The sequence below is a fragment of the Cupressus sempervirens genome, chromosome 5, assembly GCF_028749045.1.
Source record: "Cupressus sempervirens isolate cs-2001-9-10 chromosome 5, ASM2874904v1, whole genome shotgun sequence".
NCBI lineage: Eukaryota > Viridiplantae > Streptophyta > Pinopsida > Cupressales > Cupressaceae > Cupressus > Cupressus sempervirens.
In genome coordinates, this window is record NC_143122.1 from 366,526,516 (window position 1) to 366,541,110 (window position 14,595).

Genomic DNA, 14,595 nt, shown 5'->3' on the forward strand with positions numbered 1-14,595 from the left:
AATGAAGAGTGATCAAAAACTAAATTACTATTATATCACTATAGAATAATAATAACTTTAAAGTACCTAGAACTTTGGCTACTTTTAATGGAATGCCTTCATCATCATTGACGATCAATATGACATCCTTCATCATTCCCATACTAGGAACATAAGAACATCTAGGAAATGATGTTGCAGCTCATATTAGACAATTATTTCATCAATAAAAGCAATATTTATTCACATCTCATTGCATGATCAAGCACATGAATATGGTGCAGGGCACCTAACCTAGGAGGTAGGGGAACAAGTACTTAGGAGGCAAGAAACCTACCCACTCCATGGAAGGGTGGATTCAGGCAATTTAGGAAGTTTTAACAAGGTTTGTTACATACTTTAGTAAGTTGGCCCATGTTTGGTAATATTTTGTAATAAAGGCACATGTAAGGCCCATTAGCACTTTGGTGTGGTTATAAACTGAGTGACTCAAATGGGACCAAAAGGCCTTAGAATAGGGTGTTTGAGTCAATATAGGCCTAGAGAAATGACCATGCACTTGTTAAGTTCGTTAGACTTATCGATTTTGCAAAAAATGCAAAAAATGCCTAAAAGTTGCTGACAACTTTTAAAATGCTAATCAGTAATTACAAAAAGTTGTTGTTTGTTTGTTTCATGGTTGGAAACATCTATTTGGTTGTTCCAATGGTCATATAGGCCTACAAATATGTCATTTGAGGTCTCAGTTGGAGGGAGAGATCAGGTTGTAGCAGATGCTTGGAGAAAATGAATAAAAACCTCTAATTTACTGGTAAAATTGTTGTTACAATGGGTTCTATGGTTTTGTACAGTACTTTCATGATTACGCTGCAAGTGGATTAGTGGTGGATGTGTGTTCAAAAGGTTTTGGCTTTGATTTGATTCAATTTGCAATTGTGGTTTGTGAGTTATTAACATTTTTGTCCTGAGAGGTCTGAATAGCCTTGTTTTCTAGGGCCTTGTACAAATGTAGCCCTAACTTGCAAATCCACCAGTGGCAATCTCTGAAACTAAGGGATATGCAATTTAAGGGACTTGTCTACATGATTCAAGGAGTTGGAGGCATGGTGAGCAGGGTAAGTATTTTTCCAAGCCGGCCCTAGGTCAAGCAAGACCATGTGCTTGACTAGTTTTTGTTGTTATTCTGGTGACAGTCATGTTTGGAGGTACTTTTGATCTATGTGAGTGCTGAAGTTAGATGCATTGAATTTTTTTAGGATTTCCATAAGTGATTGGGGTCTTGGGAACCCACCTAGTCCATTCTTCCTTGAAGCCCTAGCCTAATGATCAGGTTGGCAGTAAAAAAATACAAAAATAATAAAATTCTTCGGTATTTTTCTATGTCTCAGTAAATTGCATTTTTGAAGGCCTTCGGAGCATTTCTGGGACAATCTTCCTCGGGGTCTTGATTTGATGTCCCAATTTTGGTTCTAGAGTTTTTGACCAGCTTTCCAACGAAGTAAGCGGTTTACAAATCGGAGCTAGGACTAGAAAGTTATGCATTGTCCAAGTAGACCTAAATTTTTATATAGTTTTTTTGATAATTTTGTTTGTTTGAATAAGTTTAATTGTATTAAACATTTAATGACTCTTCATTTTCATTTTCTAAGGGGATTTTAGTGACCCTTGAGATCCTCCATCTTTGTATTAAACATTTAGTGACTCTTCATTTTCGTTTTCTAAGGGGATTTTAGTGACCCTTGAGATCCTCCATCTTTGTATTAAACATTTAGTGACTCTTCATTTTCATTTTCTAAGGGGATTTTAGTGACCCTTGAGATCCTCCATCTTTGTATAAACTCATATTTCGAACAGAATGGAATTCAGTTTTTGGTTGGCAATCTTGTTGTTTATTATTATTATTTCATTACCGCAGGTTTCACACCAGGTATTATAATCTGAAGATTTAATTCAGATCAGTGGTATCAGAGCTGGAACGCTCCTTTTATGCCAATTAACACAAGGACATCCTACCAAAGATTAGGATTGCAGACACAGGATTTGTCAATATATCCACCTTTGAGACGTACACGACCGAAGATGTCAGACGATACAATGAAGCTGTTGGAAGAGGCTTTGAATAAGCAACGAGAGGAGATGATGAGTCAATTCACACTCATGCTCCAGAACCAACAATCCTCTGGATCAGAAACACCATTTCATGGAACTACTCCTTTCAAAGTACAGGTAAATTTTGACATCCCAAATTTTGAAGGAAAAATTGATGCTGAAGCTGTTGACAATTGGTTATCGAAATTAGAAAGGTATTTTTCTATACACAACTTCTCAGATACAGAAAAAATTACATTTTCTCTCTTGAAAGCTGAAACCCATGTGAAATTGGCCTGGGAAACTAAATTAGCAAATAAACAACGGGAATTTTCTGGTGAAGTATATGTTGACAAGAAACCCACATGGGGAGAATTCATAGAATACATAAAAGAAGCATATCTTCCCGAGGATGAGTATGAACAGAAATACATAGAATGGCAATTACTCCGACAGAAGAGGGACCAATCTGTACAAGACTACACCAATACATTTCATGCACTTTCAGCAAGGCTTGGTATTAAGGATTCAGAGAAGCATCGAATTCTGAAATATCGTAGTGGACTTCACAGGTATATTCAAACAGAGATGGAATTTTTGAATATTGAAACATTGGCAACTGCTTATAAATATGCTACAAAAATCGAGGAGAAATTGAAGAATAAAGGAAAGAAGGATTACTTTGCAAATAATAAGCCAAAGATTGAAGGTGACAATAAATCTGGGGGAAAATATGTGACTAAGGAACCTCACTCAAACTCTTCTAAGAACACATGGTGGGCTGCAAAAAAGACACAGAATAATGTAGGCATGTGGTGTGAGATGCATAAATCTCCAACCCATAATACAAAGGATTGTCGAAATATTAAAAATCTTATTACAGAAATAAGAAGAGAGCAAGCTGAACCTGAAGCTGAAGCATCACCAACAGATAATTCTGAACAAAAGAATAATGACTCCATCATAGAAGCAGACCCATATGCCATAGTTGGAACTGCTAAAGTAATGCATCGTGAAGATGAAGAGAGACTTTTTCATTCACAGATGTGGGTTGTTGGAAAACCTCTACATTTTATTGTTGATAGTGGGAGCCAAAAGAATTTGATATCCATGGAGACAGTCAAACGAATGAATTTGAAAGTGACCAGACACCCACAACCATACTCTATGGGGTGGGTAAATGAAGGACAAGATATTCAAATAACTCAACAATGTCATCTGTCATATTCAATCAAGCCTTTCAAGGATGAAGTGATATGTGATGTAGCACCACTGGATGTATGTGACATATTATTGGGACAGCCTTACATGTATCAAAGGCACGGAATATATGAATCTAGGCCACGAAGTGTTACAATCAAGCTTGGCGAGAAGAGGTATCGAATACCAGAGGTATGTCCAAAACAAACTGCTTCTTTAGTTAGTGCTAAACAATGCAAACGTTTGATTGCTCAAACTGGGGCTTTTGTTCTTCTCATGGTTCATTCTGAACAAACAAAGTCAGTGGTCCTTAATACACATGCTAAGGTAACCATAACAGAAAACCAAAAGAATCAGATGGATAAGATGTTGAAAGAATATCATAATGTATTTAAATCACCAGTGGGAGTCCCAACACACTGTCAAGTCAAGCACTCTATTGATTTAATCCCAGGCACACCACTACCACATGAGCCAATATATAGGAGATCAGTTCTAGAAAATGATGAGATCAAGAGATAGATTCAAGAGTTAATTCAAAAAGGACACATTCGTCCAAGTGCTTCACCTTGTGGTAGTCCAATTGTCCTTGCTAGAAAGAAAGACGGAACTTGGAGACTTTGTATTGATTATAGGGCATTGAATAAAATCACTGTGAAGAATAGATATCCAATCCCTCGAATTGATGATCTATTGGACCAACTTAGGGGGGCTAAATTTTTTACAAAAATTGATTTGAAATCTGGATATCACCAAGTCCCAATTGATCCAACAGATATATGGAAGACTGCATTCAAATCTAAGGAAGGTTTGTTCGAATGGTTGGTTATGCCTTTTGGTCTAACAAATGCCCCAGCCACATTTATGAGGTTGATGAATGATGTGCTTAGACCATTTATTGATTCCTTTGTAGTAGTTTATTTGGATGACATACTTATTTTCAGCAAGACTTGGTCTGAGCATCTGCAGCATGTTGAACAAGTCCTTTCAACTCTGCAACAACAAAAACTTTATGCCAACATGGAGAAGTGCTCTTTTGGTGTATAGAGTATTCAATACTTAGGATATATAATTGATACTGAGGGTGTTCATGTGGACCCAGTAAAAATTCAGATAATCCGAGATTGGCCATCTCCTAAAAATTTAACAGAACTTCGCAGCTTCTTGGGCTTAGCAAACTTCTATCGTAGATTTGTGTTTAATTTCTCACATATATCATGGTCTCTCAATCAATCATTAAGGGGTGGAGTACAAGCAAAATTTCAGTGGACAGATGAAAAACAACAAGCATTTGAGGAGTTAAAGAAAAGATTATGTTCAGCACCAGTATTGGCCCTTCCAGATCTACAACAATCATTTGAGATAGAAACTGATGCGTCTGATTATGCTCTCGATGCAGTGCTCATGCAACATGGGCATCCTATTGCCTATCATAGTGAAACTTTTTCTGATACAATACATAGGTACCCCACTTATGAAAAGGAGTTGTATGCTGTTGTTCAGGCTTGCAAACAATGGAAGCACTACATACTAGGAAAGGAGACAATTATACATACAGACCATAAACCTCTTCAATTCTTGCAGACACAAGGGAAGTTGCAGAATGACAGGCATCAAAGATGGTCAGCTTATCTACAACAATTTCACCTCAACATCCGTCATAAAAAAGGAAGTAGTAACAAAGTGGCAGATTGCTTGAGTAGGCCTCCAATTGCAGGTTTGACAATGGTGTTGGATTTGTGTGGTCATCAATCATCCACATGGGAACAACTCTATGGTGTTGACCCTAATTTTTCTAATACTTATAATAGTTTGGTTGAAGGAAAGCATATCCATGATTTTTACTTGCAGGATGGGTTGCTTTTCCATGTTGGTCATATATGTGTACCCACTGAGGAACGAAAGAAAATGATCTGGGAAGCCCACTATAGTTGTGTTGCAGGACATTTTGGCATTAGTAAGACTACTTCTATCCTTCAGAAACATTTCTATTGGCCAAAAATGAAGCAGGACATCATTTCATATATACAAGCTTGTGCAGCCTGTGCAATTGCAAAGCCAACAAACCGTAAGTTGGGTCTATACTTACCATTACCTATCCCCGATAAACCATGGCAATCTGTTTCAATGGATTTTATGTCAGGGCTTCCAACCACCAGGCAGGGACATGATTGTGTATATGTTGTGGTAGACAGGTTTTCTAAAATGGCTATTATGGTGGCATGTAGAAAGATGATTACTGCAGAAGAGACTGCGAAGTTATTTTTTGAACATGTTTGGGTTCATTTTGGGCTACCCAAAAGCATTATTTCTGATAGGGATAGCAGATTCATCAGCAAATTTTGGTCCACACTATGGGATAAAATGGACACAAAGTTGACAAAGTCTACAGCATTTCACCCCCAAACAGATGGACAGACAGAAGTAGTGAATCGAATGATCATTCATATCTTACGGATGTATCATTCAAAACATCCTCGCACATGGGATGAAAGCTTACCCTACGTGCAACACAGCTACAACCGTGCACTACATAGTACTACAGGGCATAGTCCATTTGAGGTTTGTCTTGGATATCAGCCATTGGCACCAATGGATGTTGCACTACCAGTTCTACAGTCTGAAAGCCTACTGAATAGTGACAAGGAGGTAGATAGAGCAGAAAAATTCATTAACAACATTAGGCACCTACAGCAACAAGTTTATGAGATATTGGAGCAGAGTAATCATAAGTATAAAGAGAGGCATGATAAACATCGCACTCCTCATCAGTTTTAGATTGGTGACAAGGTATGGTTACATCTTCAGAAAGAGCGCCTTCATGGACCAAACAAGAAACTTCGTCCTCTTCGTTATGGCCCATATACTATTATCAAGCAAGTTGGTGAGAATGCTTTTGAACTTAATTTACCATCATTTTTGGGACTGCACCCAGTTTTCAATGTGGAATTGTTGAGACCCTATTTTGCTCCTTTGTTGGACATTTCCCAAGCTACTGAACATATTCAAGTCACAGACTTATCTGCTACTGTTCCAGCCCAGTGTGACCATATTACTGAAGTCATTTTAAAGACTCTGCGAAATCAAGATATTCCTCTATATCGCGTGGTTCGAGCTGGTCAGCATCCTCATCAAGGCAAGTGGTTGACGAAGGAGCAAATTGAAGCACAATTTCCTCACTTGTTGCAGCAGATTAATGCAATGGGGCCCATTGCCTCTCAAGGGGGGAGGAATGATCAGGTTGGCAGTAAAAAAATACAAAAATAATAAAATTCTTCGGTATTTTTCTATGTCTCAGTAAATTGCATTTTTGAAGGCCTTCGGAGCATTTCTGGGACAATCTTCCTCGGGGTCTTGATTTGATGTCCCAATTTTGGTTCTAGAGTTTTTGACCAGCTTTCCAACGAAGTAAGCGGTTTACAAATCGGAGCTAGGACTAGAAAGTTATGCATTGTCCAAGTAGACCTAAATTTTTATATAGTTTTTTGATAATTTTGTTTGTTTGAATAAGTTTAATTGTATTAAACATTTAATGACTCTTCATTTTCATTTTCTAAGGGGATTTTAGTGACCCTTGAGATCCTCCATCTTTGTATTAAACATTTAGTGACTCTTCATTTTCATTTTCTAAGGGGATTTTAGTGACCCTTGAGATCCTCCATCTTTGTATTAAACATTTAGTGACTCTTCATTTTCGTTTTCTAAGGGGATTTTAGTGACCCTTGAGATCCTCCATCTTTGTATAAACTCATATTTCGAACAGAATGGAATTCAGTTTTTGGTTGGCAATCTTGTTGTTTATTATTATTATTTCATTACCGCAGGTTTCACACCAGGTATTATAATCTGAAGATTTAATTCAGATCACCTAACTTGATCAACTAGGCCTAAGTACCAAGCAGCAGTTTGGAGGGTGCTGGAGCAAGATCATCCCAAAAGCTTTTGGGATTTTAGGAAGTGTCTTAAGAGGTGCCTAAAATAGTGGAGAAGTCCCTATTCCATAGAGGGATAGTTGGTGAAAATACAAGAAAATGGATTGGAAAGGCTACAAGGATTGTAGGCCTAGAAGTGCAAAGGATTGTTGTGGATTTGGTAGATTCCAAAAAAACTGAGGATTGTGGTTGGACTAAAGGTTCTAGTTGCTATCACCATTGCTTGTGTCAATGAGTGAATTTTTTGAAGTGGATTTCCCCATTTGGGCTCAACAATTGTGTATACCGGTGTTGGTAAGGGGACTTATACCAAATCCTAGATCCAAAAATTGGATTGTGAAAGCCTTCTGAAGGCTAGTAAAAGAAGTGGCTGCTAGACTCTATGTTAGAATATAATTGTGATAATATACTACAAGAGAAGATGATCTTCAATATTACAATCTTTCATTACTAAAGATAGCTAATTGAAGTTTGACCTATAACATAACCTGGTATATCCAAGCTATGAATGGAATTGAGTTCTTATGGTTTGGAATCATAAAATTGTGAAAAAGTTTAAACGTTGAGTGACTACCAAAGGGGGGTCATTACAATCTACATCATAAATACATAATACTTAAACACACAACAAAAGAGAGAAAAAGAGGGATTTTTGTACCAGTAGATGGTGCAATAGTCGATGCCTGTAAGCTGCGTGTTGTCGACTCAACAGTCAGAAAGAGATTTAAGCTGAAGAATAAAATTGTTAGAGCATGCATAAATATAGAACGCATGGACTAGCATGGACAAGATTGTTAGAGCATTAAAAAAAGGGATTTTTCAAGCATGTATTGTCAATGATTATGATCATTCCTATATATATTCAGTGGAAAACACAAGTGGGGAATGGAACATGCGATCTACCTGAACTACTTGCAGCACCCTCATCATGGGAATGGGGCTCGAAATCTCGCAAAAACTCTATAAAGACAATGCATCCATATTTTAATTAATGCCATAAAAGAGCATAACATAAAAACCATTATTGAACTCTTATTATAATTAAAAATTTCATTAATACTTACTTTTAAGGTTTCAGAGGTTTGCAACAATTCAGATCCCCTATCTTTTATTTCCTGAGTAGTAGGCTTTATGGTTGCCAAACGTATAATTTCTCTGCCAATTTTCTTTAGCACCTTTTTAATCGAACCGATCGGGTCATCGGTCTCTGCTAAATCAATATAGAAAGGGTTCTCCTTGGGGGGGCTACTGAGGGACTGCAGGTTCCTTTCCCTCCCTCTGACTACTGGCCCTCTGTGACAACAATAGTATTAGTATTATCAAAATTACTCCAAAATAATGAAGAAAACAACATTAAAAAAATAACATTTTGCTTCTATCTAGTTTTCACAATTACAATGAGTTTTACCTACTCATGTGTAGATGAGCCGGGAACATCACCAGCATCCCCTCCAAGTGGTTGCTCCATATTGTGCCCCTATGTCAAAGATCAAGTATAAAAATGTTAGCCAAAAATTTATTGACTAAATGGTATGTTGGAGTCATTGATTAGAAGTTGGTTTAATAGTATGTACCACCCCCATGATAGTAGCCTCGTTTGTATCTATGCGGTTCAAATTGTAATCAAATTGTATCTGTCATTGATTATTGTCTTGCTATTGTATATAATTTGCCGAGAGGGCATACCTACACATACTTTTTTTATATTGAACAATATGCATCCAACTTTTGTAATCATAACATGGTCCAACATACTCCATCAATTCAAAAACTTTGTTGTAAGAAACCTTTATTCCATCCATAGAAAATAGGCTTAAACCATGTAATGATGACGGTTCTATGTGATATATCCTCTCGTTAACACAAAAATTAGTTTTTATTGGAGGAAGTTCCTTGGGTATCCAATGTTTCTGTAGATGTTGGTACCTCAAGGGCACCTCGATGTCGCCTTCCATCTCATCATCATAAGAACATGAACCCCTTGAGCAAGGAAAAATTTCATGTGTTTATTGAATTTCCTTCTAGTCCTTTGACTTCTAATTAATCTCCCTATTCTAGATAAACTGCATGTCTCACTTTCCTCTTCTATTCCTATATTTCCCTCACTCGAGGAAGACACTTCTGACAAATACCTATTCTCTAGTACTTGCAAATGGGAGAGATCTTAGAAGACATCAATCTTACTATTGATAAGTGTATTAAATAGACTGTCTATAAGGAGTATTGACTTATACCTGTCGATCCATGAGACTATGCGAGATGCTCCTGAAAGGGGTTCAGTTTCTTGCAAATGTAATTCAATTATCGTGAGCATAATCACATCATAATCATAATCACATCCATCATAAGCATCACATAAAAATTAAAAACATTAAAAGGTACACAGTATAACACTTAAATTAGGCTCACATTATAAGCCTACTAGGGAAGTAGGCCTAGTGAAGGGCTAAAATTGGGTTTTTGTATTAGCTGATGAGTTGAGGGCTTAGTCACCTTGGGGACATACTATTTGAAGTTTTTTGATGTGTGTGGAGGTGGAGGAAACACCTAGCTAAGGTGAAGTCAAGTTTGGCGCCTATTGAGGCATTGTGAGCATTTGATAGTTTGTTGATTAGATTGCTTGGATGAATCCATTGAATGGATTGAGGGACATTCATGGGATTATTACAAAGATGTAGAAACTAAGGTGGCATAAGGATTTAGTGTGCACTCTGGTAGGTTATGGAGTTGGCTTGGATCAAGGAGAGAGATCTTATGAAGATGCTTGGTTGGTGTTGTGAGAAAACTATGGAAGTCCCTCTTGTTATGAATGATTGCAACTCCACCTAGGGTCTCTACATCACATATATAGGCAGAATTATTAACCAACGAATTGGGTAAGCACTTATATTATGTTTTCCCTATGAATTTTATTCTAGGTACAACTCCCTTTTATAGATATTTAATGAATTCCCTTTTCTAAACTAAACACTTACAAATGCTTTTGACCTGAAAGAAAATAAGGCTCAATACATTCACGCATCAATATGTGTTTTAAATAGTTTTATTTAATTAATTTAGATTAATAGTTAATTTAGATTAGCAGTATTCTATTTGTAGTTGAAACTTGTAGCTTTTAAATAGATAATGAATAATCTATGTAACCATATAAGACAAATATATTTCTATCAAGAAATGAATATTAAATAGATTAAGGATTGATGGCATACCTCTAAATTTCATCATCATCATCCTCATCGTCATCATCATCATCATCATCATTATCCTCCTCGTCGTCATCATCATCATCATCATCATCATCATCATCATCATCCTCTCCATCATCATCGTCATCATCGTCATTGTCGTTATCATCATCGTCGTCATCATCAACATCATCATCATCAACATCAACATCATCTTCATCATCATCATCAATAGCAACAGCATTGGCATCATCTTCTTCTTCTTCTTTATGAAAATTTGTGTCAAGAACATCATCCAATAACTGTCGATCTTGATCACCATCTACATCATCTTCTACTTCTTTGGTATCTTCTTCTTCCATCACATTATACTTTACTGGCCTTCCTCTTGGTTCATGTCTAACAACAAATGACCAACCCAGTTTATGTGGAATCTTTGAGTAAAATACTTGCTCACATTTGCTTGGAAGAACATAGGGCTCATCCCCAACTGGCTCAAATGACCTTGTATTAACCATTGTAAATCTATTATCATGTTCAATAACAATTCTATCAGGATCATTTGGATTAAGTCATAGCTTGTACCAATTGATAACGAAGAGTACTAATTTGAAGGAACTAAAGTCACACTCAAGTATATCATCCAAAATGCCATAGTATCAATTTTCACACTCTCGAGGATGTAAGTCATTTCTAGATGAAATATTAGTCACTTGAAAGATTGCAGTTATTCCTGAATCACAATTTTTCTTCGTGTCATCCAACACTTTGACACAAAATTTTTGACCATTACAGAACATAGCCTTGTGGTGTTTAACCTGCAATAATATGTGAAACATGTCAAAATTATTGTATCGTGAGTTGATAAACATACAGGTGATTAATAAATTTGTATGTACCTGAAAATATCTTAAACCATGTGCTAAATCTATTTCCCTTTGCGTAACATTAGAATCTCCATTACGATGAGCTTCTTTAACCAATGAAGATACACCTTCCCATGTCAATGTGCAACCATAATGTTGACATCGTTCAATCCATACCATCATCCAATCAAGATTGTTTGCAATATACAAATGTAGTGCATCCCACTCTCGAGTACCTATACAAAAAACAAATAGACAACTTACAACAGATTTATTTTGAAGATTAAAAAATAATTTATTACAATAACATCTTATAATTTATTACCTCTCACTTTCCTCAATGTACCTTTCCCCATCAAGTACTCCCCTTCTAATTTTTTAAAAGGCTCGAGATCCCAAATGTGATCTACATGGATATTTGATGCAAACTTAGGAAGATATTCAGTAATGTACACCATAGTCTGGTATACCATGTATACCTCTACCACAGAACCCTCAAGATGTGCTCTTTGTCGAACCAAAGTCTTCAAAGATTTCAAGTGTCTCTCAACCATCCACATTGACCTAGTGTGTACAGGTCCACACAATTCAATCTCCTCAACTAGGTGTATGAGCTAGTGTTCCTATGCATTGAAAAAAGTTGGAGGTAGATACTTTTGCATTTCACAGAATAAATGAGGAATTCTTCTCTTCCAATAGTTTATATCTTCTTTATGAATTTCTTTAGGTGAAAACCACCTATATTAAGAGATTTAAGTCACAAAAAATATATAGATATGAGACTTTACAAAATAATATACAATAGATTACATAGCAAGAAAAACAAATCACAAATATAATAAATATATACAACAAATTGAACAGATACTACTACTTACCTCATGTATTTTCCAAGATCATATATCACTTGTTTGATGTTATTGTTGAAGTGCTCTTGGAGAGATAGAGGAAGCATGTACTGTAGTAATTATAAACCAATCATTTCATTGTTTTCTAACATAACATAATAAACAATACACATAGTTTATGAATATATTGTAAATACAGAAGAACATAGCTTACCTTGATGAAAGTATGCCAATCATGCATTTTGAGCCCTGGCCCAAATTTACTTTTTTTATATATGAGATTGTTTATGTTTGCAGCAAATCCTGTGAGAAATTGAATTTTTTGTATGACTTCTTTTATGGCATCACTTTGCTACTACGTTAATAACCAAGGAAGGGCACTTATATTAATCTAATCTCTATTGCTATTTGAGTGAATGAAATTCTTCAATGCATGATTGAATTCATGAATGTCATTACAAATTTTGACAATTTTTTATTTGTCAGGCCTTCCATCCAATATTTTTCACAATGTCTTTGTTATATTCATTCCAATATGCATAGTATCAAACAAATGCACAATTTGTAAGTTCTCATAGTAGGGCAACCTACTAAATTGTCTGGAATAGCTTTTTGGTCCCTTTGGAAGGTTGTCAGTACTGCCTCAACGACCTTCACGATCATCAATTACACAATTAGTAAACAAAAATCACAATAGAAATATATAAATTACAAACATAAACCATCAGGTGGAACAAAATTACCTCGACGATTAATTCTATTATATTCCAACTTCCATAGGCGAGGTGTCATTCTTTGTCACTTTGATGTAGTCTCTTCTTTCCCATTGAAAAGATGTTTTTCCATACTTTGATACTTATGATTCCTGTGGAGGAAGTGTCTACACTCATCAAACACCTACTTTCCTAAATTTTTTGAATGACAAGATTTCATCTTTAGACCACAAAATGGACATGCAAATTTTCCCTTTGTTTGAAGACCTACAAGATAATGATATAATTGGATTATTAGATATGTTGACTTTTATAATTAGAATTATCTTGCACAACTTGAATTCACTATAACATACCAAAAAAATGTGTTAGCCCTGGGGCATTATGTATTGTCCATGCAAGTATTGCATGGAATTGAAATTGTCTTTGTCCTATTGGTCTAGACATGTCATACATAGTGACACCATTTCATAACTCCACCAACTCGTTGATAAGAGGCTCAATATATACATTCATATCTTTTACTTGATATTTACCTACTTGAATGAACAGTAACATTACATAATTATTGTGACCATTTTACTGCAAGATTTGTAAGTACATGTAAATTAATAACTATCAAATGATAAGATACCTGGAACAATCATTGCCAACATAATGTGCTCCCTCTTTATTAACATCCACAGAGGAATGTTATTGTTGGTAACAAAAATAAGCCACACCGAGTAAATAGATCTCATCTCTCCAAATGGATTGACACCATCCGCTGCCAATGAAAGCCTGAGATTACGAGGTTCTTTTTTGAAGTGTTGCCACTTTTCCTCTATGTGCATAAATTCCAAACCATCCACAGGGATTTGAATAATGTCATCTTGACTTCTATTGCGTGCATGATAATCCATAAATTGAGCCAAGCTACTACACCTAAATAATTTTCGCATCCGTGGAATAATGGGGATGTAACGAAGAACCTTTTGAGGCACCTTTTTTTGTTAGTCGATCTGTTCAATATCTACTTGTATGACATACAGGGCATTGTGTTGCAAATTCATGTTCTTTATAATATATAATATGATCATTGGGACAAGCATGTATTGCTTCATACTCCATTCCAATATCTTTCATAATAGCAGATAATTCTTGATATGAGTGAGGTAGAATATTTGATGGTGGTAATAGAAACTCGCCTATCAATCTACAACAAAAAATATAAGTTGTTAATACAAACAATATTAGTGGTACATTATTCACCCTTTGTTAACTATAACAACATATATGACATACCTTAACATATGTGACATTGTTATGTTGGATAAACCATTCATAACCTTCAAGTTCAACAACAACAATACAACAAAGAGAAGAGTTATTTGGGAGTCTTTGTATAGGGGATCTTATGCCTTCTCAAGTAGAGGTACATCGAGGCTATCATCATCATCATCATCATCAGATACACTTGGACTAAATGTGTCATGGATAAATGTATTTATACCATCAACTTCAATTATGTTTTCTGGTGCATGATCATCATCTTCCATGGGATCATTATCTTCACCTTGGATATTCACACCTCCATGTTCCTCCACTTTGAAAACCATATTCTTTGAATTGTTGTGGTTCATATCATGTACTTCCCTGGGGAGATCAACCTATATAAAATTTATTAACACAAATAAACCATGATCATCAACTCATCATCAAGTGATTTCATATGTTCCTCCACTTTGAAAACCATATTCTTCGAATTGTTGTGGTTCATATCATGTACTTCCCTGGGGAGATCA

General features: G+C 35.8%; 1 protein-coding gene across 1 annotated transcript; it reads left to right on the forward strand.

The window, feature by feature from the left end:
• Window positions 1-2,058: 2,058 nt before the first annotated feature.
• On the forward strand, window positions 2,059-6,534 carry LOC149556260 (uncharacterized). Its single transcript, XM_089829775.1, has 4 exons — window positions 2,059-3,594; window positions 4,315-5,462; window positions 5,586-5,916; window positions 6,076-6,534. Exons 1-4 carry the CDS (start codon window positions 2,059-2,061, stop codon window positions 6,532-6,534), a joined length of 3,474 nt encoding a protein of 1,157 aa, XP_089685901.1.
• The last annotated feature ends 8,061 nt before the right edge of the window (window positions 6,535-14,595 follow it).